Source organism: Squalius cephalus (assembly GCF_949319135.1).
Source record: "Squalius cephalus genome assembly, chromosome: 12".
Classification (NCBI taxonomy): Eukaryota; Metazoa; Chordata; class Actinopteri; order Cypriniformes; family Leuciscidae; genus Squalius; species Squalius cephalus.
In genome coordinates, this window is record NC_137133.1 from 5,114,470 (window position 1) to 5,136,737 (window position 22,268).

The window sequence follows — 22,268 nt, forward strand, 5'->3', positions numbered from 1 at the left end:
ATTTGGAGAACTGTAGCATCACATCACTTGCTCACAAATTAATCAATCAGAAATGTATCATGAAAATATTATCAATTACTGGTGAAACTAACAAAGTTTGCCCGGGAAAAATAACCCATATGGTCTAAGCAGTAGCTGCCATGTTCTTTCTTGCACAGAAAAAAAGATCATCAAATAGTATCTCACAGGTAAAGAAATAAGCTGTTGACATTTCAATAATCATACCATCACAAAATCATGAAGAAAATATCGTTAATTAATGTCGAGGTTGTCAAAGTTTGACAGGAAAAAAACATCACTAACGTTAACTGGTCTCAAGGAACTTAGCTGCCATGTTCTTTTGCCGAGAAATACACGATTACACAAAGATTAAGTTTATATTTAACTAACTATTACTAATAAAATAAAGAACATAATATCGCAGTTATAGTTAACGCGTAAACGTTAGCAGCTATGTTGGCAAAGTTTGACCAGGATATATTGTAATAAAAGTTATGGCTGCGTTCTCTTTTATTATAGAACCGTGCAAGGATTTAAATAAACATATTTCAGTTTTAAAAAGTCACACAAAATAACTTTATGGCTTAATAATTGTACTTACCGAGAATGGTGCACAAAGAAAAACTCCCGTAACCGTCTTGAAATTTGCACTGGTGTCAGCAACAGATGCGAAAATCCCCAATTTTGTAATCCACCAATCAGTGCATTAGTTATCTTGTTGCCAGGCAGAACTGCTTGCGTGGCCAATCGCATCAAAGGAAGACCAGAGAGAGACATTTTAATTAGACCGATTTGAAATTAATTTGATTTAACGTTAAACATAATGTGTCGTCGCTCTGTATTTCTCTTATTTTGTATATTTTTAATGAGACTTGGACGGTGGCTGTGAGGAACTTTTTCATGCATTTTGGCATGTGGCATATGTGCACGTGCTTGTTACAAATGTATGAGCTTGTATTAAAAGGCTACTGAGTGAAAACTGCAACCCCCAGTATTACAAAAACACTTGTATTTGGGTATTAAAGTTTATTTATCAAGTTTAAAGTATCAGGGTTTTTTTTAGTTTAGTTTTTTTTTTTAATAAAAATCAATTTCCATTACGATCAATAATTGTAAAATAATGAAATGTTTTCTGTCAAAATAAGAATGACTCATTGCACTCCTTGAAGAAAGCATGTATGAATGTATTATCATGTCAAGAAAACAACATTTGTGAAAATGACCTTTTGTAAGGATTAATCATGATTTTGAGCTCACAGCACTTGAAATCTTAAGTTTATGTATTTTGAAGGTAAACAAGTTATTTGAACTTATATTTTTGAGTGACAGGACCAAAATGCAAAATTTAAAGTAATGTTTAGTCAAGTACACTTGATTGTTTAAGTAAAGACAACATTAGGGTTTACAGTGCATAAAAATACTCTTGTGAATTTTAACGATGGCCTTGTACAAATGTAAATGGTACAAACTACGTTTTATTGTTTCTAACCAGAGGGATTGTTCTGTGATAAGTATTGACATTTCCTGTATTGAATATACACTTGAAAGGCCTCAATGCCTCTGTAAAATAAGTCTTTATTTACAGTTTATGCAATAACCTGCCTCCTGAGAGCAGTAACATTTGTTAAAACATTCTGATAAATATCCCATAGCGAATTGTGTTTTAGAGTGTTTAACTGTTACGCCCCATCTAGGGGGTAAAGGACGCAACATGAAATGAGAGAGTGGAAGCGAGGAATCTTTTAAGAGTTTAATGAAACCAAAAAAAAAAAGTCAAAATAAATAAATAGGGAACTTTTCTTCGGGAGTTGACCTGGCCAAAATAACAGACAAAACTTTCTTACTTTAACCTCTTTCCTAAAACCTAACCAAAATAAAAGTACAATATATTAACCTAACTTCCTAGCCAAAACAAAGATCAAAAGGTTTACAATAAACTATAATGGCGTCAAACTCCTTACTTTCCCAAACCATCAAGATTTACAATGATAGACAAACTATTTACAAGCTCAAGCAAACAGTGTTAAAAGGGAAATCCAAATCATTGTCAGTAACAGTCAATAGGGTCGAAATACCAAACAGTTTCCTACTTACAATCTGTAATTCTTTTCAGAGAACAAACAAACAATGCGTGAACATTACATACACAGCCACCAAAACCAAAAATTCTGTCCTCACAACAACACAATGTCCCCCCCCCAAAGGAAGTGACATCAGGACTTTTAAGGTGTGCCTGGAATCGAATGCACCAATCAGGATGAGCCAGTCATTAGCCTGCAGGAGCCAATCAGCAGCGTACCTGGACACAAACACTTCCAAAACAAAAGAGAGAAAGAAACGAGAGAATACAAAACAATTGGTTGTAACATTAACAATGTCAAAGGGATAGTATTGCACATTTTACAGTATATTTTATAGTATCTTGTCTATACAATCCATAGTTCAAGTAATAGCGATTTGGACTAGTTATATTTAATATTGAATAATCTTATCTAAAATCCTGCATAAGTCTACAAGATATATAAGAGACATTAAAAGTAAAGGTGGATGAAGATAAGAATGATTTTCTTCACTGGACTGTGGACTCCTTAAATTGCTCATCCTTGACCCTGAGACTGTGTGCATCAGCAGCAGTCCAAAGACTGAGATTGAAATAGAAAGAGACTCAAACATACATATTAAATTATAGTGGTCAAGCTTGATTTGATTTAGAGACAACCTATGTTTGCTTTGACCTGATTTGCTTGGCTAACAGAGCTGTACTCAGGGTTAAGAACTTCAGAATAGCATAGTAGCGTACTACTCTCACTATTTCTTCCATTTAATTCAGCCTTTATCAACTTATAAAACAGATTCCCATAATCACATCACAAGTGAATTTAAGCAATGTTAACCTAAAATTTAAAAATAGATATCTTACCATAGAGACAGATGTGCACAAGAATGTGATTGAAATCTCACACACACATGTGCTTTCTATATATAAATATAATATATGTATGTATCAAATTTTACAGCTCCAAGTTAAACATTTGGAAAATATGACTTCCTGAATAAGAAAGTAATGTAATCAAAGTCCAGTTCAATGTGTGCATGTGTATAAATCATCATATTTCTACCAGGACCGCTTCTGTTTACTATAAAAAGGTGTACCCGTCTATAAATCTTCCTATTTTCCTAGGTAATAATGTTTTGTGTGGATCTGTCTAGTTTGGTCAAGTCTTTGGTAGCTGAAACCCCCACAGTTACTAAAAGACCTCAAGCCGGCAATAATAACAACCAGTTTTAACATCTCACAGCTGTGGAAAACACACAAACTCTGAACAGACGCTCACAGATCTAACAAGAACTCAACATACTTACACACACACAAACATACTACAAAAATGCTACAGCGAAGTATGTTAGCTCTTGTCTCATCAGTGTACAGGCCTTTATGAGCATCTGCAACTCAACTCGTCAAGTATGGCGCTAGCAACATTAAGGTCATGGCTTCGAATCCTGTGCCTGTACTGTTAAAATGCAAACTCAAATGCATTGGAATTGTTTTGGGTTAACGCTTCTGCTAAATGGATTAATCTACACTACTGTTCAGAAGTTTAGGGTCAGTAATATTTTTTTTAATGTATTTGAAAGATGTCTCATTAATGGCTACGTCTACATTAATCCGGATGCATTTTCATTTCAAAATGCTCTGTTCAAACTAGAATTTTCCAAAAGATTCTTGAGATTGAGATTTCTTAAGATTGAACCTTCGGAAATCGCTAAATTCACCTTACTGTGCATGTGTAAACCCCAAGCGGCAACCTCCCTGTCTCTCTCTTGAAACCAACACAGAAGTGAATTAAACGGCAATTCATCGACTGGCCACTTGAGGCTGAGTCAAATCTGCAAATCTGCATCTCCCCCATGTTGAAATGCCCAACTTTACAGCATACATGTTTACAGCCTGGAGCAAAAAGTGGCTTTGGTCTATACAGCTAATTTTGCCCTTCATGACAACTGTGAAAAAACTTTTTTTTTTATAACTCATCCGTTTAAATTATATTAAGCCTTAAATTTCTGCATAATTAAGGGTGTGTCCACTTTTGAGTGACAGGTGGATTCCCGCTGCAGTGGTCATTAGTCATCATTAGCCGTTTGTCTGCTGTCTGTTAGCCGTCACGTTACCTCAGCTCATTGTCTGACTGTAAATAATAAATAAATTCGGGAGTGACGCGCTGCCAAGATGGCGACGGTCAGCCACGCCCACTTTAGGCTTCAAAAACGGTCTTCAGAAACAGAAACACGTCCATATTATTTTACAGTCTATGATAAACCCTCATAAAAGCTCACTGAGATGATACAGATGGAATAAAACAAGTTCCTCACAAGTTAACTCACATTTCTTCTGGCAGGATCATTTTATTTAGCCAAATATCTCAGCATTCACTGATGCCTGGTCGCACTCACTCACCATTATATGTTTGGTCTAAAACGCGACTGCTCTCATGTTTTGTCTGTCGTCTTAAATTCTGTCGTCTTTGCAGGATTGTGATGTGAAGAGTGCGCAAAGAAAAATATTTTAGCAACTGTGTGAAAGTGAATAGCCCATAACAGGCACAATAACGGTATAAACATGAATATCTATTGGTACAAAATCAGGGTTTTTCCTGGGTCAAAATTGCTCTTCGGTGGTGGTGAAACGGACTCTGTCATCCTTTCTTGCCTTTTTCTTTTTTAAAAAGCTGTGATTTTACCACTGGATTTCATAGCTTTGTAAGATAAAATCCTTCTTTGCTAGACCTAATAATTATTTTTTAATTGTTATTATTATACAATGTGAAAACAGCGTTTTCAAATGTATCCACGTTGGAGAGTGAACTAAAACGTATTAGTGTGGACAAGGCCTGCATGTGTTTGAGCAAAAATGTTGGTAATATTATGTAATTTATTCCTGTGATGGCAAAGCTGAATTTTCAGCATAATTACTCCAGTCTTCAGTGTCACATGATGCTTCAAAAAACATTCTAATATGCTGATTTGATGCTCAAGAAAATGTTCTTATTACTATCAATGTTGAAAACTGTTGTGCTGCTTAATACTTTTCAGTATACTACTAGTAATACTACTTCATATGGAAGCTTGTTTCCGCCGCAGAATAAAACATTTTAAAAGACAATTGCGACTTTTTATCTCACAATTGCGAGTTTACATCTCGCAATTCTGACTTTATTTCTCAGAATTGCGAGATATAAAGTCAGAATTGCGTGAAATAAAGTCGCAGTTGCGTGTTATAAAGTCAGAATTCTGACTTTTTTTCTCGCAATTGCGACTTTATATCACGCAATTCTGACTTTATATCTCGCAATTCTGACTTTATATCACGCAATTCTGACTTTATATCTCGCAATTCTGACTTTATAACACATAATTGCGAGTTTATATCTCGCAATTCTGACATCTTTTCTCAGAATTGTGAGATATAAAGTCCAATTCTAAGGAAAAAAAAGACACTTTTTTTTTTTTACCTCTTTTAACAATTCTGACTTTATAACACGCAATTGCGACTTTATATCATGCAATTCTGACTTTATATCTCCCAATTGCGTATTATAAAGTCAGAATTGCGTGAAATAAAGTCGCAATTGCGAGAAAAGTCAGAATTCTGACTTTATATCTCGTAATTCTGACTTTATATCTCGCAATTCTGACTTTATAACACGCAATTGCGACTTTATTTCACGCCAATTCTGACTTTATATCTCGCAATTCTGAGAAATAAAGTCAGAATTGCGAGATGTAAACTCGCAATTGTGAGATAAAAAGTCGCAATTATCTTTTAAAATGTTCTTTTGATCAATGTAATGCATCTTTGCTTAATAAAAGTATTATTATTATTATTATTATTATTATTATTATTATTATTTTAATTACTGACCACAAACTTTTGAATGTGTTGTGACTTTTGTAGTGTAATATAGTGGATCTATAAAGGCTTCTGAAACAGAACAATCCAAAAATTGCAGGATGCATTTATTTTGCATTAGAGTAGGAAGGACATGTATAGAAGCGTGATTATCTAAGAAGAAGAGTGAGACAGGAGTAAATGTCGAGAGAGGGAGAGAAATGGAGGAAAACAGGATGGGGGAGAAATGGCAAGGCAGCTGGGCTCAGACAAGGCCTCTTATGTGTGTGCGAGGAGAAAAGAGGGCATTCTCTCTGAACTTGAACGCATTTGTTGTTTTGGGAGAGAGCGCTGTTCCACACTATGGAGTGAGAGACTGAGAGAGACCAAATAATAAAAGGCTTGAAGGGGTCCCGAGACTCCCAAGAGGAATTTAGGTTGGAACAAGGGAGTGTGTTTACAGACCTGAAGTTGAAAATCATGTCACACATTCAAACATAAACACACAGACTGCTTCTGACATAAATGTTTGTTCTTAGGAGCATTTCTCAAATTACATACACAAAGGGGACAGAGCAGCTCTCCAAACCCAGTTCCATCTAGGATGCTGACCTGCAGGGAATTCCATTCTTCTTTCCACACTGCATGTTCATCTAGGAGTAAAAACAATTCCTCTGACTCTTTCTTAAAGACATCTTATGGTGGTCTGGAGTAGTGAATAAAGATCTGAGCTGGAAACTGGAAGCTTCTAGATTTGAGTTCCTGAAGGGGCAAACCTGAACTATCACCATTGTGTCCTTGAGTGAAACACTTAACCTCGGCTTACTCCAGGGGCACTGTGCAGTGTGCACTAAATGTGGCTCAATTATTGATCTATCTTTCTTTCTTTCTTTCTTTCTTTCTTTCTTTCTTTCTTTCTTTCTTTTTTCTCTCTCTTTCTTTTTTCTCTCTCTTTTTCTCTTTCTTTCTTTCTTCTCTCTCTTTCTCTTTCTTTCTTTCTTTTTCTTTCTTTCTCTTTTTCTTTCTTTCTTTCTTTCTCTTTCTCTTTCTCTTTCTCTTTCTCTTTCTTTCTTTCTTTCTTTCTTTCTTTCTTTGTCCTTCTTTCTTTCTCTTTCTTTCTTTCTTTCTTTCTTTCTTTGTCCTTCTTTCTTTCTTTTTCTTTCTCTTTCTCTTTCTTTCTTTGTCTTTCTTTCTTTCTTTTTCTTTCTCTTTCTTTCTTTCTTTCTCTTTCTCTCTTTCTTTCTCTCTTTCTTTCTTTCTTTCTTTGTCTTTCTTTCTTTCTCTTTCTCTTTCTTTCTTTGTCTTTCTCTTTCTTTCTTTGTCTTTCTTTCTCTTTCTCTTTCTTTCTTTTTCTTTCTCATTCTTTCTTTCTTTCTCTTTCTTTCTTTCTTTCTTTTTCTTTCTTTCTTTCTCTTTCTCTTTCTTTCTTTCTCTTTTTCTTTTTCTTTTTCTTTTTCTTTCTTTCTTTCTCTTTCTTTCTCTTCTTTTTCTTTCTCTTTCTCTTCCTTTCTCTTTTTCTTTCTCTTTTTTTTTTCTTTTTTCTTTTTCTTTCTTTTTTTCTTCTTTCTTTCTTTCTTTCTTTCTTTCTTTCTTTCTTTCTTTCTTTCTTTCTTTCTTTCTTTCTTTTCGTTCATCTTCGGGAACACAAATTAAGTTTTTTTTTGATGAAATCCATGAGGTTTCTGAACCAGCCATAGACTGCAATGCAATTACCACTTTCAAAGCCCAGAAAGGTAGTAAAGACATCGTTAAAATAGTCCATGTGACTACAGTGGTTCAGCCTTAATTTTATGAAGCAACGAGAATGCTTTTTGTGTGTTCATCATGAACAGCGTCAGAGACTGACATGGAAGAGAAGATAGGGTTGCATAAAGTCGTCCACTTCTTTCTAATAACTATGTATTTCAATGTCTGTGTCTCTAGGAGCTGCCATTCCCAAGTCAGGTGATCTACAACAGGGTTGGCAAGTGTGGAAGTCGGACAGTCGTTCTGCTGCTGAGGATTTTGGCAGAAAAGCACCAGTTTAACCTGGTGTCCTCTGACATCCATAACAAAACCAGACTCACAAAGCATGAGCAGGTCAGTGGATGGGTGAGTGTGTCTGAGGCAACTAATGTCTCAGAGAAGTTGTAAAGCATGCTAATATAAAAAGCATACTGTGAAAACTTGCTGATGTGATTAAATAAAGGTGTTTGCCAAGGGAAATGCTCACTGAATGCCAGCGGCAATGAAACACATCCGAATGGCACTCATTGTGGAGAAAAACACACACTTTCTTCCTTTGCGGAGAGGAAAAGAAAATATTCTGTCATCCCGTTTGGGTAGAGTCAAGCCACCACACCTCCACACAGCTAAACTCAACCTATGAAAAGCTCAAATAAATAAGCTGATTAAATAACACTCATATACGTTTGTTGAGTGGGAGAGTGAAATAAAAGTGAAAATGAACACTTCTGACTGGAAATCTGTCTATATCCCAGAGTACACTCATAATTCTTTCTGGACAGCACGGGACCTTCCAGAACCCTAGAATAAAATGTTTTTTTTCTGAGTGATACATTATTCATAGGTTTTCAAATGTGTAAACTGGTTAGATGTATGGTAAATACTCAAAGCTAATATTAAATGTGTGTGTTTACAGGGGGTAAGCTCAGAACACATACAGGTTTCTTTGCCATCAGAACGACCAACTGTCCTAAACGGTGGTGTGTGTTCAGAAAGATGAGAGAGAGAGAGAGGGGAAAACAGCAAATGAAAGTGATTCACAGTGTATCAGATATTCTTAGAATGTTCTCTGACGTTCCAAACCTTAATGACTCTTTCTTCTGTGGAATGCAGAAGAAGACATTTTCTAAATGTCTTTTTGTCCATACAATGAAAGATATCTGGACCCCCTCCGGTCTTCGAAATATCTGCTTTTGTGTTCTGTTTGATGATTTATCTTAGAATCTTACATAAACAAATGTCCATACCTGGTTGGTGAAACTACTGCAAGAGCAAACAAGAAGGTGTGAAGGTGCCGTATGATCCAGTGGGACCGCACTCAGTCACCGGCACATACATACAATGTTTAAATCAATCTATTTATATTTATCTAGACAAAGTGTGGCTATATTTGAAGAAGCTAAAATATAAGATTGTTTGGATTTGTTTAATACTTCTGGTCACTTCATAATTTCCATATTTCCACTTGTTTTATTTTATTGCTTGCATGACATTACTGGTATTCTAAAATGTGGAAATAATTTTATTATTATAATAATAATAATAATAATAATAAATTAATGGGTTGGCCCAATCTTAACTCAATAAAATAAGGGTTTAATGTAGAGTTTTGAAGTGTATCATTTATGCACAAGTGAAGTTTAATAATCTGATAGACCATTGACCTTGCTTGGAGAATTAACCCCTCGGCTTCGTCCATAATTAGTTGTCCATAATTAGCATAACGTTCTTTGTGCGCGTTAAGTGTATTTCCAGTCCTTGTTTGCTCTGGCTGACAGCTGTGATTGTGATTGATGGCCTGTTTGTGGCGTTGGAGCATCTGCAGAGTCTCCTAAACAAATGCAAATTACTCTGCGGGATAAGGGTCATAAAACTCTCATTTAGAGAAGAAAGTTTATTTGTGTGTGTATAAAGGGAATGTTCAGTCTGAGCTTTCAATGAGACAAGTACGAATGAACCTCCTCTCCATTAAACAATCATTATGTTCACATCATAATGTGATTGTGTAGAACAAGGTTTTGTCATTTAAGGGGTATTTCATATTCAAACAAATATGAAAATTCTGAAGACTCTGCTGTTAACCATCAGTGGTCATATATTCCAGATACGTAATGTTAATGTTCTTGCGCAATGAACAAAAAGGGTGGCTAACCGCACACTGATCCACTCAAGACTGGAAAAGTCTACAAAAACATTTTTTTTATTTTATAAATTGCATCGTGCAAAGTGCATGTGAGTTAAAAAGAAATAGACACCAGCAAGCAAACGTTTCAGCACATTGCTATCTTCAGTGCTTTCTAATGTTCTTGCGCTTGACATGAGAAGTTGCAGCACAATATAGATTAAAAATGTACTTTGTTATGCATTTTTACTTACTTTTATTGTGCTGCTTAATATTTTTGTGGAAACCATGATACTTTTTCCACCAAAATAATTTAACGGTTAAAACATTTTAGAAAAAAACTATAATGACCTAAACCGTGTATTAGTAAGCAAAATAAAGCATCGGGTCACACTCATGTTTATTCTGGCATGTCATTATAATAAGCTGTACATTTTTAATTCGCCTCAAAACACTAAACCACAGACTGCTTACCCAGTGTCACACAACCTGAGGTGTTACTTGTGATGTGGTTCTGCCAACACCTCGTATATCATTACTTTAGCTGTACATTGCATGGCCATGTCTGTGCCCATATAAGCGTTTACAGCACAGGAAATCTCATTAAGATGATGTCATTTCCTCAGGTTGTTACAGAATGTGTGTTTTGGCTTTGACGCAGCGTTTGATAAAAGATTAAAGCTTAAGTGGGGCACTTGTTACAGTGTGGTAAGCTGTTTGACGGAGATGTGGGGTATAAAGAGGTTTCGATTTCGGTATGAAATCTCAATTCTGAGGGTGGTCTTTTCCAAGCCAGAAACTTCTGGAACCTATTGTCCAGTGCTGCACTCTACACATACCGTCCTGGCACACCGGACCAGCATTACGCCATCCCGCTCCTCGTATGGTGATCTGTTATAGGGATTGTTAAGTCTCCTTATGCCTGTGTAGGTATGTTTGTAGAGACTGTAACATGCATTTAGAGACACATGGGCTCTATCAGGGCTGACTGGGGCCCCAGATGGCCCTCATTAGGAAACATTAAGGTAATGAGAAGTCAGCTTCTTTCCACTGCACCACGTACCATCCACGCAAAGAATGTTTTGTGTGAGTGTGTGTGTGTGTGTTCATGTTATTCTATCCCAGTGGGGACTTCAACCGGAATGCACACAGACTCATGTGGACTCGTGTCACAGTGGGGACCTAAACGGAGGTCCCCATGGGTAAACAAGCTTATAAATCATACAGAATGAGTTTTTTTGGAAATGTAAAAATGCAGAAAGTTGTGTGTGATGGGTAGGTTTAGGGGTAGGGTTAGTGTAAGGAGATAGAAGATGCAGTTTGTACAGTATAAAAACCATTAAGTCTATGGAGAGTCCCCACAAAGATAGTGAACCAGACGTGTGTGTGTGTGTGTGTGTGTGTGTGTGTGTGTGTGTGTGTGTGTGTGTGTGTGTGTACTTGTACAACTATCTTTGTGAGGACCAGTTTGAGTTTTAGACCATTGTGTGTGTTTTTCTATCCCGGTGGGGACTTCAACCTGAATGCACACCGCCTCATTGGGGACTCGTGTCATTGTGGTGACCTAAATTGAAGTCCCCATGAGGAAACAAGCTTTTGATTCATACAGAATGTGTTTTTTTTTTTGAAAATGTAAAAATGCAGAAAGTTTTCTGGGATGGGTAGGTTTAGGGGTAGGGTTAGTGTATGGGGATAGAAAATACAGTTTGTACAGTATAAAAACATTACGTCTATGGAGAGTCCCCACAAAGATGTGTCTGCGATTCTAAAATTCACTTTGAAACTTGAAACTACTTGCATAACGTTTATGGTTTATTTTTTTAAATAGATCCACAGCTGTGGCTGAAGGTTTTATAGCCACTGAAGACAGCAGCTTTAATTAATATACCCTGTAATTCATTTGTTTGTTAGTGTTTTATTTATTTGTTTGACCGGAAGTATATATAATTACATGTCGTGCAACCGATGCTTCTAGTGGTTAAAATATAGATTTTTTTTGTGTTCTGCAATTGTAACTTGTTGCATCGCACTGCTATTTTGATTTATCATAATTGTCAGTGTTGTTGAATGAAGAGATGCTCATGAACGGTTATGTAACATGCATTTTAATCTCGGTTTATTTGTGTTGATTTTTTGCCAGGTGGATTTGATGAGAAACATTAGCACTATTCCACAGCCTTTTCTGTACACCAGACATGTTCACTTTCTCAATTTCACAAGGTAAGCAAATCAGGAATTATTTATCTGAATGTATCTGATCAGGTTCAAGATAAAGACGCACATTTTATGCTGCCGTTAAATTAGTGATGGATTCAGTGCTCATTCTCTTTCTTTCTCAGGTTTAGGATAGAACAGCCTGTCTACATAAACATCATCAGGGATCCCATTAACCGTTTCCTCTCCAATTACTTTTTTCGTCGGTTTGGGGACTGGAGAGGAGAGCAGAATCACTTGATCCGCACACCCCAGATGAAAGATGACGAGAGATATTTGGTCAGAGACTCTTTCTAAATTCTTCCTCTTCTTCCTAATTTTCACCACAACCATCAATTTTGTCCCAAATATAATTTTTTTTTAAAGTTAGTGCAAGGATACAAAAGCATGCTTGAGATGTAATGTGTGAGGAAAACATCTAAAAGTATAATATTATTTCATTGTCAAAAGTTGTCAAATGCATAGAGATAGAGTACATAATAAATAGAACGGAGCATCAGTTTACTGTCAGGGACTCATTGCGTTGCGCCCTATCCAGTGTAGACACAGCGTTAGCAATGGTCATTATTTATTCTGAGTTTTAAAATGGAAATACCATTTGTTCATTCAGGGGGATAAAAAGACAAAAAATAAATGCATGTTTATCTACTGTTTGTGGGCAAATTAACCCCTTGAGCTACACCCTGCTTTGTAGTTAAAGAAATACCTAATTAGGCACAGAAACTCAATCCTATTAAGAAAACTTTAACATGAACTTTGTTAATCTTGTGCATCAACACTTTTTTTTTTTTTGCTGGTTACTATAGGGATGCAGCAGAACTGAAGTTGAGCGCAGGTTCAAACTTACACATCTGAATAGTGATGTGAAGGGCTTACTGTAGTTTAGTGCACTGCAACAGAGCTCCATACAGTATGACTAGTAATTTACCTATTCAAACAGATAGGAGTTGTACTTATATGCACAGAGAAAATAGCAGCGTGACCATCGAGTGACTCGACTCGGGGACTCTATTTCCCCTTGGGAATGAATTTGTTGCACAATGATTGTTTGTGAGAGTGGGTGCAGGAGTCTGGCTTTATGTTTGGAAATTAGCTCAGACAATGTGAGCAGAATGTTCAGGAATTGATTAGTCATACTTGCTTTTTTAGTCAATTGCATTGCTAAATGCTCTAACCTCTGATTTGGATTTGGAAAACAAACTACATAAATGCTGAAACTCAAGACAATCGCATGAAAACTTGGCATTGCTCGAAGAATTACATCAGTCGACTAAGGATTGTGACAGAATTATGGCTCAAATCTGTTTTTCATAAAACATAAATGGCCAGTTTCCCAGACACGCATTAATCTGGAACATTAACTGGGACCTTTTCTTGATCAAGTTTCTAGTTAATTCAGTCCAGACTGATTTCTCTGTTAATGTATGTGGTACCCGGTGTAATGAGATTAATCTATGAATATTTCTACTGAGTAGGGGATTTGGCAGGTTTGGCAGGTTAGCATGGCAGGTTAGCATGGTTCAGTTAGTAGGTTCAGTTCACAATGTATGAAACAAGATAACACAGAACAGTAGCAGTTCTGTTACGATAGGAATTGAACTTATCTTAGCTAATGAGAGACTAGACTACTACAATAAATATAATCGAACCTTCACTATAAAGACCACATCTCTGTTTTTATAATTTAGGATTACTGTGGCTTGTGATCTATCTCACACTAAACATATCTGTTTGCTTGATTTATGTGTCTGTAATAGCTGGGCACTTTGACAAGAATGAGCATTCAAATGGTATCCTATTGAAGTTTCATTTTTGATCTTTCCTTCTGAATTTAGTTTAATTATAATAATCTATGACGTACTTGGGAATTTCCCCATAATCTGAATGGATGTGCACGCGCCCACACACATACTCAAGACATATGCATTCACCAACACGAACACATTTGCAGTCGTCCCATAAGTTTGAAGCATGTGAAGTGAGTTTATAAAGTGTGTGTTTTAGAGGAATGGCCATGCTCACAAGGACAAGGAGTGGGGGTTAGGACTCTTTCACCTGCTGTGACTGAAAATTTTCAAGCTGGTTTCCTTTTAACACTTATATGTAATGGCAAAGCTGAAAAAGGGTTTTTTGATTAGAAAGTTCAAAACAGTATTTATTTGAATTGAAATAGAAATCTTTGGTAAAAACTGTAAATGTCTTTACTGTCACTTTTGATCAAAATTAAATGTCCTTGTGCCAGCAAACTCAGTTGTTCTGTAAGGTCATTACTCACAAAAAAACAAAAAAAAAACACTGTATTTGTGTGAGGTATGCTGGAAGACCTTCAAAGCTGTAGTACTGATGTTTACTAATGACTAAAAACATTGTTTCAACAGCTGAAGTGTGTGTGTGTGTGTGTGTGTGTGTGTGTGTGTGTGTGTGTGTGTGTGTGTGTGTGTGTGTGTGTGTGTGTGTGTGTGTGTGTGTGTGTGTGTGTGTGTGTGTGTGCGCAGCCGTGCACATAGGAAGGAAATTGCCCCCGTTAGTGGAACTCATCCAGGTTCTCATTTCTCTGGCAGACTGACTTCTTGTCTCCTTTCGTAACCTATCATCTCGTCTAATCTCTGCTTTGCTCAAATACAGCCAAGCATTATGAATGCAGTAACCAGTATTTATTATTTGCTTTTTTTGTTGTTGTTGTTGTTGTTGTTGTTGTTTTTTTGTGTGTTTTCTAGACTGAAAAATACGGTGGCCCAGTAGTGCACAACACAACGAAATTTAAAAAGCAAACATAAGTTCACAACAGAACGAAATTCAGCCACAACACAACGAAATGAATCCACAACACAACAGAAATGAGCCACAACACAACGGAAAATTTACAACACAACGAAATAAAGCCGCAACACAACGAAATAAAGCCGCAACACAACGAAATAAAGCCGCAACACAACGGAAAATGTACAACACAACGAAATAAAGCCGCAACACAACGGAAAATGTGCAACACAACGAAATAAAGCCGCAACACAACGGAAAATGTACAACACAACGAAATAAAGCCGCAACACAACGGAAATGCTCCCAACCACTAGAGCAGGGGTGGGCAAACTACGGCCCGCGGGCCACATGCGGCCCGTTAGGCTGTTTAATCCGGCCCGCCGAGTATTTAAAAAAATTGTCTTAAGATCGCATTAATTTAGCCTTTTTTCTTGCAATACTTTGCGTTATATATATATATAATATATATATATTGCGTTGCATATATTTGACAATCGGAATATCAGATATTGCATGCCACAGCTAACAAATGTAAAAAAGGAAAAATGACATAAAAGCAGATCATCATTCATTCAGCGCTGTTGTGGCTGCGGTGTGTCACGTAACAAGCAATGACGCGTCACCATGGAAACCAAACAGACAGCAACTTGAGCGCATAGACTTGTTGCACGTTAATGTTTTTTCCTTTTTTGGAAACTCAATGAGAAAAAAAATGTTTGGTAACCGCTTGCACACCTTAGTTTTTCCTTTGATTTGTCTGCTATTTAGTTTCTTTGCTCCTCTGGATTTGTGGATGTATCCTGCCCGATTCCGTTTACCGACCTTTATCGTCCGGCTTTCGACTAACTTACGCTCCCCTGTCTGCCATGTACAGAACCCGTTTTTTTTTTCATTAAATGTTCTGATCTCCCTTTGCCTTTTATGTTTTATTTTATTATTCTTAAAATAAATTAGTATATTAGTTTATTTCCACAAATGTATGACTTTTGGAAGTGCAAATTGCCATTCAGTTTTAATAAAGTTGAATTAACGTAACCTGTCATTTTTACTCTTCTAAGTGTACACTTGCAGATGTTTTGTTTCTAATTTACTGTTAGGCCATTAAATAATAATAAGGATAAAAAATATTTAAAAAGTATAGGCTATAATTATCTAACATCTTTAAAAATTAACATCAAAACATAACATGCTAAATGGGGGATATCTAGCATAAAAAAAATTATTGTCAGAATGTCGTCTCTCAGTTGTTGAATTTCGCACAGACATTGCCACAACGTTGTCTGTTTGCTCAGCCCGATCTTATGAAAGTGCGAATACCACGAATTGTATTTGTAGTGCATAATATGTTTTCGCGTGCATATGATATGCACTTTATGGCATATAATAGGCACGCACTCCACACCCCTAATCCTAACCAAGGGGTTTACAGTGTGTAGCATGCACGCAAAAAAAAAAAAAAAATCATTTTTGGCATATAAATGGCACGAGAAATAAAATTTGTGGTATAGATACGCACTTTCATGAGATCGTGCTTCATAATCTGCTACTGGGCCGGCCCTCTGTCAAATTTTTAAAACCCAGTGTGGCCCTTGAGCCAAAAAGTTTGCCCACCCCTGCACTAGAGGGTTCTCGGAGCTCGGTAAAGTTAGTTTTCCTTGCCATTGTTCTATAGAGTCTGCAGTCTTAATTTATAAATACCACGATTAGTTTTTACAGCATGCAACCATTGTATATCGACATAAAATATACTTCAAAATCACCTATAGCTGTGTATTTATACTGGATAATTATTTGACGCGCTACCACAGCGCATGATCCCTAAGGGAACGTCTGGCAATTCCAACAAGTGGTTAAAACGTATAATTTATAATATAATTTGATAAATAAAAACACAAACCATTTGGTGAATTGCAGAATTACAGGAATGTATTGGCACAATTTCACCTGTAATAAGTCAGTATGGTCACTAGGAACCTACCACAAGCTTTAGGAGATGAAAAAAGTAGGCCTAATGTTTTATATATAAAAAAAAATTGTGTAGGCTACTGTGCATATAGGGAGCTATTGGCACAATTTCACCTGTTGTAAGTCAGTCTGGTTAATAGGAACTACAACCTTTGAAACATGATAAAAAAAAAAAAAACTTTTATTATATTATAGAAATGTCCTAAAAAAATAACAATTGTTTACTGTAATGAAGGGAGGTATTGAAAAAAAATAAAAAAATCAGCTTTAGTAAGTCAGTCTATTACCAATACAATAAAGTCCCATGACATGAAATTTCCACTTTCTGAGGTTTTTTAACATTAATATGAGTTCCCCTAGCCTGTATATGGTCCCAAAGTTTCTAGAAATTTTAATCGGTGTAAATCGAGCTTTTGCTATTTTTCTCTGCCTTTGAGAAAATGGAAGCTCAACCGGGCTGATCTTGAATCTCCTTATGACGTTATAAGGAGAAATGTTACCTCCCCTTTCTCTGCTTTGCCCGCCCAGAGAATATTTCCCGACCATGAGAAAATGAGCTAGGAAGTAGAACGCGCGCTCGCGATTTTAGTTTGTCCACGAGAGATATCATGGCTTTTGAGCGAGCAAAGCATAATAATTGCTCAATAATTGGATGTACAAATGAACATCGAATGGTTAATACAGAGCTGGGCTTGCTGAACGTCGGACAAGTAAGTCAATAAATTATATATAAGTGTGTTGCTTTACTGTTTATGGTTACCTAGCTTGTTACACGTAGAATGTGGCTGTAACATTAGCTATGCAGCTATGCAGTTACTTGCGCTATTGTAAAGGTAGACAGCATCAAGTTACACACACTGTAACGCGAGTGTTGTACATTTCTTTGTTATTTGGATAACCGTTTTCCTGTTGGTTATATGGCACGCGCGATATCCGCATTTCAAGATCGCAGAGCTTGATGTAATTGTAATAAGATAAATTACAGACGTTACAGATCTCTCATGAGTTCGCGTTAGCTACATGATAATAACTGTAAACCATCCGAATAAAGTACCGTATCCAGACATAATATTTTAAACTAACCATTCGGAAACGTCCTGCTGGAGCCGCTGAGTTGCAACTTCTTCATCCGTTGCTTCTCCATCTGGATCAGATTCTGGGTCAAACTGAAATGCTTGAACGACTGCGTGTCTTCGTGCCATTGCAATATATCCAACATAAACAAACATGCATGGTACCGTTGCGCAAGATGGTCAAGGCCACACCCACCCTCCACCTTGCGCCGCCTTTCTCCGCCTTTCTCCTCCTCATTAGTATTTAAAGCTACAGACACCGAAACGGCCCGTCTGAAGGAAGCTCATTCTGGGACTGGCTTGTAGTGGCTATAATTCTGCACCGAGGCAAAATTTTTGGAAAGAGATTTCAGATACAGTACTAAGGACCACTAAGGACTATATTAAAGCCTACAAAAAATAGCATGTCATGGGACCTTTAAAAGTAATTTGAATTAATGCAAATTATACGTTTAAACAACTTGAAAGAATTGGCGGACGTTCCCTTAGGGATCATGCGCTGGTAGCGCATCAAAGCATTCTAGAGTATAATAAATATGCAGCTATAATGCCACATTGGTGATTTTGAATTAATAAATGTCGATATACAATGGTTAGCTACATACTGTTAAAACTAATAGTGGTGTAGTTAAATGTTTTAGACTCAGTGGCATGGAATAATGCGCTCCGAGAGCCCTCGGGAGCATTTCCGTTGTGTTGCGGCTTTATTTCGTTGTGTTGTGGCTCTATTTCGTTGTGTTGTGGCTCTATTTCGTTGTGTTGTGGCTTTATTTCGTTGTGTTGTACATTTTCCATTGTGTTGTGGCTCATTTCCGTTGTGTTGCGGCTTTATTTCGTTGTGTTGTGGCTTTATTTCGTTGTGTTGTACATTTTCCATTGTGTTGTTGGCTCATTTCCGTTGTGTTGCGGCTTTATTTCGTTGTGTTGTGGCTCATTTCCGTTGTGTTGTGAACTTATGCTTGCTTTATAAATTTTGTTGTGTTGTGCACTACTGGGCCACCGTAGAAAAATGCTTTCTTTAGTGTGAGGCAGAGCATGTTGCGTGGTGACGTCCATCTGGAGGTAGTTTAGGGGTAAATTGCAATGGCTGTGTTCCTAGGTGCTTAGTGAAATGGCCACCTTGGGACTGAATCAAGAACACAAGGCCAAATAAGTGTGTCACCTGAGCTGAAGTGGGTCCTTCTAGAGAGGAACACTGACCGGTTTTACTGCTCGGGATGTTTGCCAGAAGCACACTAGACATTTGCTGTAATTTTTTATATGTCATTTCATATGTCCAAACAGACTTACTTTCTTTTTATATACTCTCTTTTTTCTCCACTCCACCAAACATCATCTTTCTCCTCATTGAATTGTCTTTAATTGTTTGTTTTAAATGTATGGCTCAGCTTTAAGGCACCATTATCTCTTCAAGGCTTGAGGGTGTTGTTCTGTAAGTTGCTGTGTAATTGGTGATCAGTTAGAGGATGACATTTCTGTTCAGACATTTACCCTTTTGACCATCTGGCTTTCTGTACTTAAATACTTGTTTCCTTTTTATAAACCAAAAAGTCAACGGAAGCCTAAATGGGACATTACTTGTTTTTCTTTCAGCAATAGCATTTGTGCGTTCAAAGTGCATATCCATCAGAGTTGTATGTGTTTCCATTGGGAGTGAGTGGAGATGCGGATGAAAGGACATTGATGCGCTCTTGGCTTTTAGACTCTATTCAGATACACACAGAGTGAGTATTGTTAAAGGAACTGGCCCTCCTGGAGCTCCACTGCTTTGAAGGAATCGCCAGTGCATCAGCCTGATATTGTCAACAAATGAACACGTTTAGAGAGCAGTGAAAGAAAGCTAAACACAACAATCTGGTTTTTGTTTGTTTTCTAGCTCTAGTTCACAATCAGTGAATTAAGTTTTAAACAAACATCCCAATCTGAGCATCGATGTTTATAATTACTGTAATTTCTTCATTGCTTATACCTATATATATCATGACAAGATATCAAGCCTTTGTTTGGACACATTTGACTATATGTTTATCATAATCTTAAAAAAACCTTTTATCTGAAGGCTTATGCTTAAATTAATGGAATATGCTTTAACTTAATTTAAATTGTGTATAAATTCCATTCCATTGTTTGTTAATGTTCAATACTGTTTAAAACCTGTGCACATGTGTGGCAAATGGTAGAGAAGCTAAGACATGAGGCAGTTTTGATGTGATGCAAAAAAAAAAAAAAGGAGGAGAATATTCATAATGGTTCTTTGATTTAGGGGTGCTATCTATCCTGGACTTATTTTTATAAATTGCATTTTAAAAATTTGACCACAATTTTAATTGTTTTAGTAGAATAAACGAAAAGAAAGCAATGCACTCAAATACTTAGAATATTAAGTATTTTAGAATGTGAAAGTACAGAATTTGGGAGGGGGACAGTAAAAAGCCAGTTGACTCTTATCCAAAAACTCTGAAAGTGAAAACCAGCTTAAAAATCAGAAAAAAGAAATTTGGGAGGGGGGCAGTAAAAAAATTAAAAAAATAAATAAAAAAAAGCCAGTTGACTGATATTTAAAAACTGAAAGTTAAAACCAGCTTGAAAAATTAACAAAATTCCAAAGATACTCAAGTCTGCAGTTTAATTACATAAATCACCCACCATTTTGAGGGGTCAAACAAAACCAGAGAAACTATCAGAAACATTAATATTCAAAAGTAACTGATCATTGAAAAACCTTCATACTTTTAATAGTCATGAAATGGAGATAATCCAAGTAAATTTCTAAACAACGTGTAATGCAAACGAGTTTCATCTTTAGGGGACCTTTTAATTTCCTGAATTAGGGCTCCTGAAAGGCGGAGAAATAACGTTTGCGTATCGACTCATACTTGGCATGTGTAAAGGCCATCCTACGGTGAAAGATTAATGCTGAAATAACTCAAGAGTATGTTTTTCTACCTGCCAGCATGAGGGCCCTTCTCTTCTAGACCCACAGCTTGCATGTGATTCCCGCACCTGGGGCTCATGAAAGGGAAGGAGTGCGTGGAGTCTTTACGTAACCTCTCTCGTGCACGAGTTAGAGACGAGGATGTTAACTTGACAAACTGCCCTCTTTTCCAAGAAGTGTCATCTTGACCATCTAATTTTCAGCATGTAATATGTTCTCATCTAGTTTCATCGTTATAGCAACGTTGGCTGCATTATTGTTTTGAGGAAAACTTCATATCGTCTTCTCCCGTTTTTCCATATAATCTTTTTATTCTTGTCCATATTGTTCTCTGAGGACTTCACGTATTGTAGTCTTGATAATTAAACAAGGGAGAGGCATATTTATCTCAGGACTTCTTTAGTCTGGTTTCTTTTTGCTAGATAAAAATAGAAATAAAATACATTGGTTTCATAGGCCTCTCCTGTTGTGTGTTTTAAATAAGTGTGCATACGAGTCTCCATGGATTGCATATCTTCCCATTTAATGTTTCCAATGTTGATTATAGATTTGGGATCAAATTAAGTGATAAAACATTGTTACAGATGAGTGATTGTTTGTGTTTTGGATGTACTGTAGTGGCGTCACATAACTTTCAGAAGACACAACTTGTGTAAGTGGTGCCCCCTTGTGGTTTTTTTAACCTTTTATTTATATAGCGCTTTTTTCAATACAGATTGTAACAAAGCAGCTTCACAGTGATAACATGAAAATAATACAACAAAGTTTGTTTCTAGAAGAAAATTGCGTCATCGTCCACCTTAATTAAGGCAGATCCATAATATTGTTGAATATTAAATGTCCCCAACTAAGCAAGCCAAAAGCCCAAGGCAACAGTGGCAAGGAACCAAAACTCCATCAGGAGACAGAATGGAGAAAAAAAACCTTGGGAGGAACCAGGCTCAGTCAGGGGCCAGTTCTCCTCTGGCCAACGAGCGAACAGTGTATGATTATGATTCAGGCAGCATTACAGATCAGAAGTCAGATTGGATCAGAACATTCAGAATATTATCCAGTTCCATCTGGTTGAAGATCGGAGTCACGCTGGTATGGAGACGAGTTTGTTGAGGATCAGTGCCGATGGCTGTCGTATAGATGAGGCCTTCGCAGGGCTGATGAGGCTGGTACTTCAGGGATGCCTTATGGATGGGTCCAGGCGCAGGTCAACCATCTGATCTGAATACGGCCCGGATCCGGCTGACTTCAGTAAACCTCGGAATAAACAGAAAGACTAACACTAGCGTAGAAGCCATTCTTCTTATGATGTAACGAGTACATCAGGTGTTATAGGAAGTGTCCCCGGTTCCAGCTGACCTAATTTATGCAGCGTAATAATCATCTAACTCAGGGTTCCTCAAACTCGGTCCTGGAGGGCCGCTGTCCTGCAGAGTTTAGCTCCAACACTGATCAAACACACCTGAGCAAGCTAATCAATGTCTTCAGGATCACTAGAAACTCACAGCTAGGTGTGTTTGATCAGGGTTGGAGCTAAACTGTGCAGGACAGTGGCCATCCAGGACCGAGTTTGAGGAACCCTGATCTAAC

At 37.0% G+C, this 22,268-nt stretch overlaps 1 protein-coding gene across 2 annotated transcripts in view; it reads left to right on the top strand.

Moving 5' to 3' along the window:
- The window catches only part of usta (uronyl 2-sulfotransferase a), a 71,246-nt gene that overhangs the window by 43,912 nt on the left and 5,066 nt on the right, over positions 1 to 22,268 (top strand). Inside the window, exons 3-5 of one of the 2 annotated variants that reach the window (XM_079887198.1) lie at positions 7,811 to 7,966; positions 11,875 to 11,954; positions 12,074 to 12,227. In XM_079887198.1, the coding sequence (XP_079743324.1) occupies positions 7,811 to 7,966; positions 11,875 to 11,954; positions 12,074 to 12,227 (390 nt within the window). Of the gene's footprint in view, positions 1 to 7,810; positions 7,979 to 11,874; positions 11,955 to 12,073; positions 12,228 to 22,268 lie in introns of both variants that reach the window. The other variant, XM_079887197.1, reaches the window with a different exon arrangement.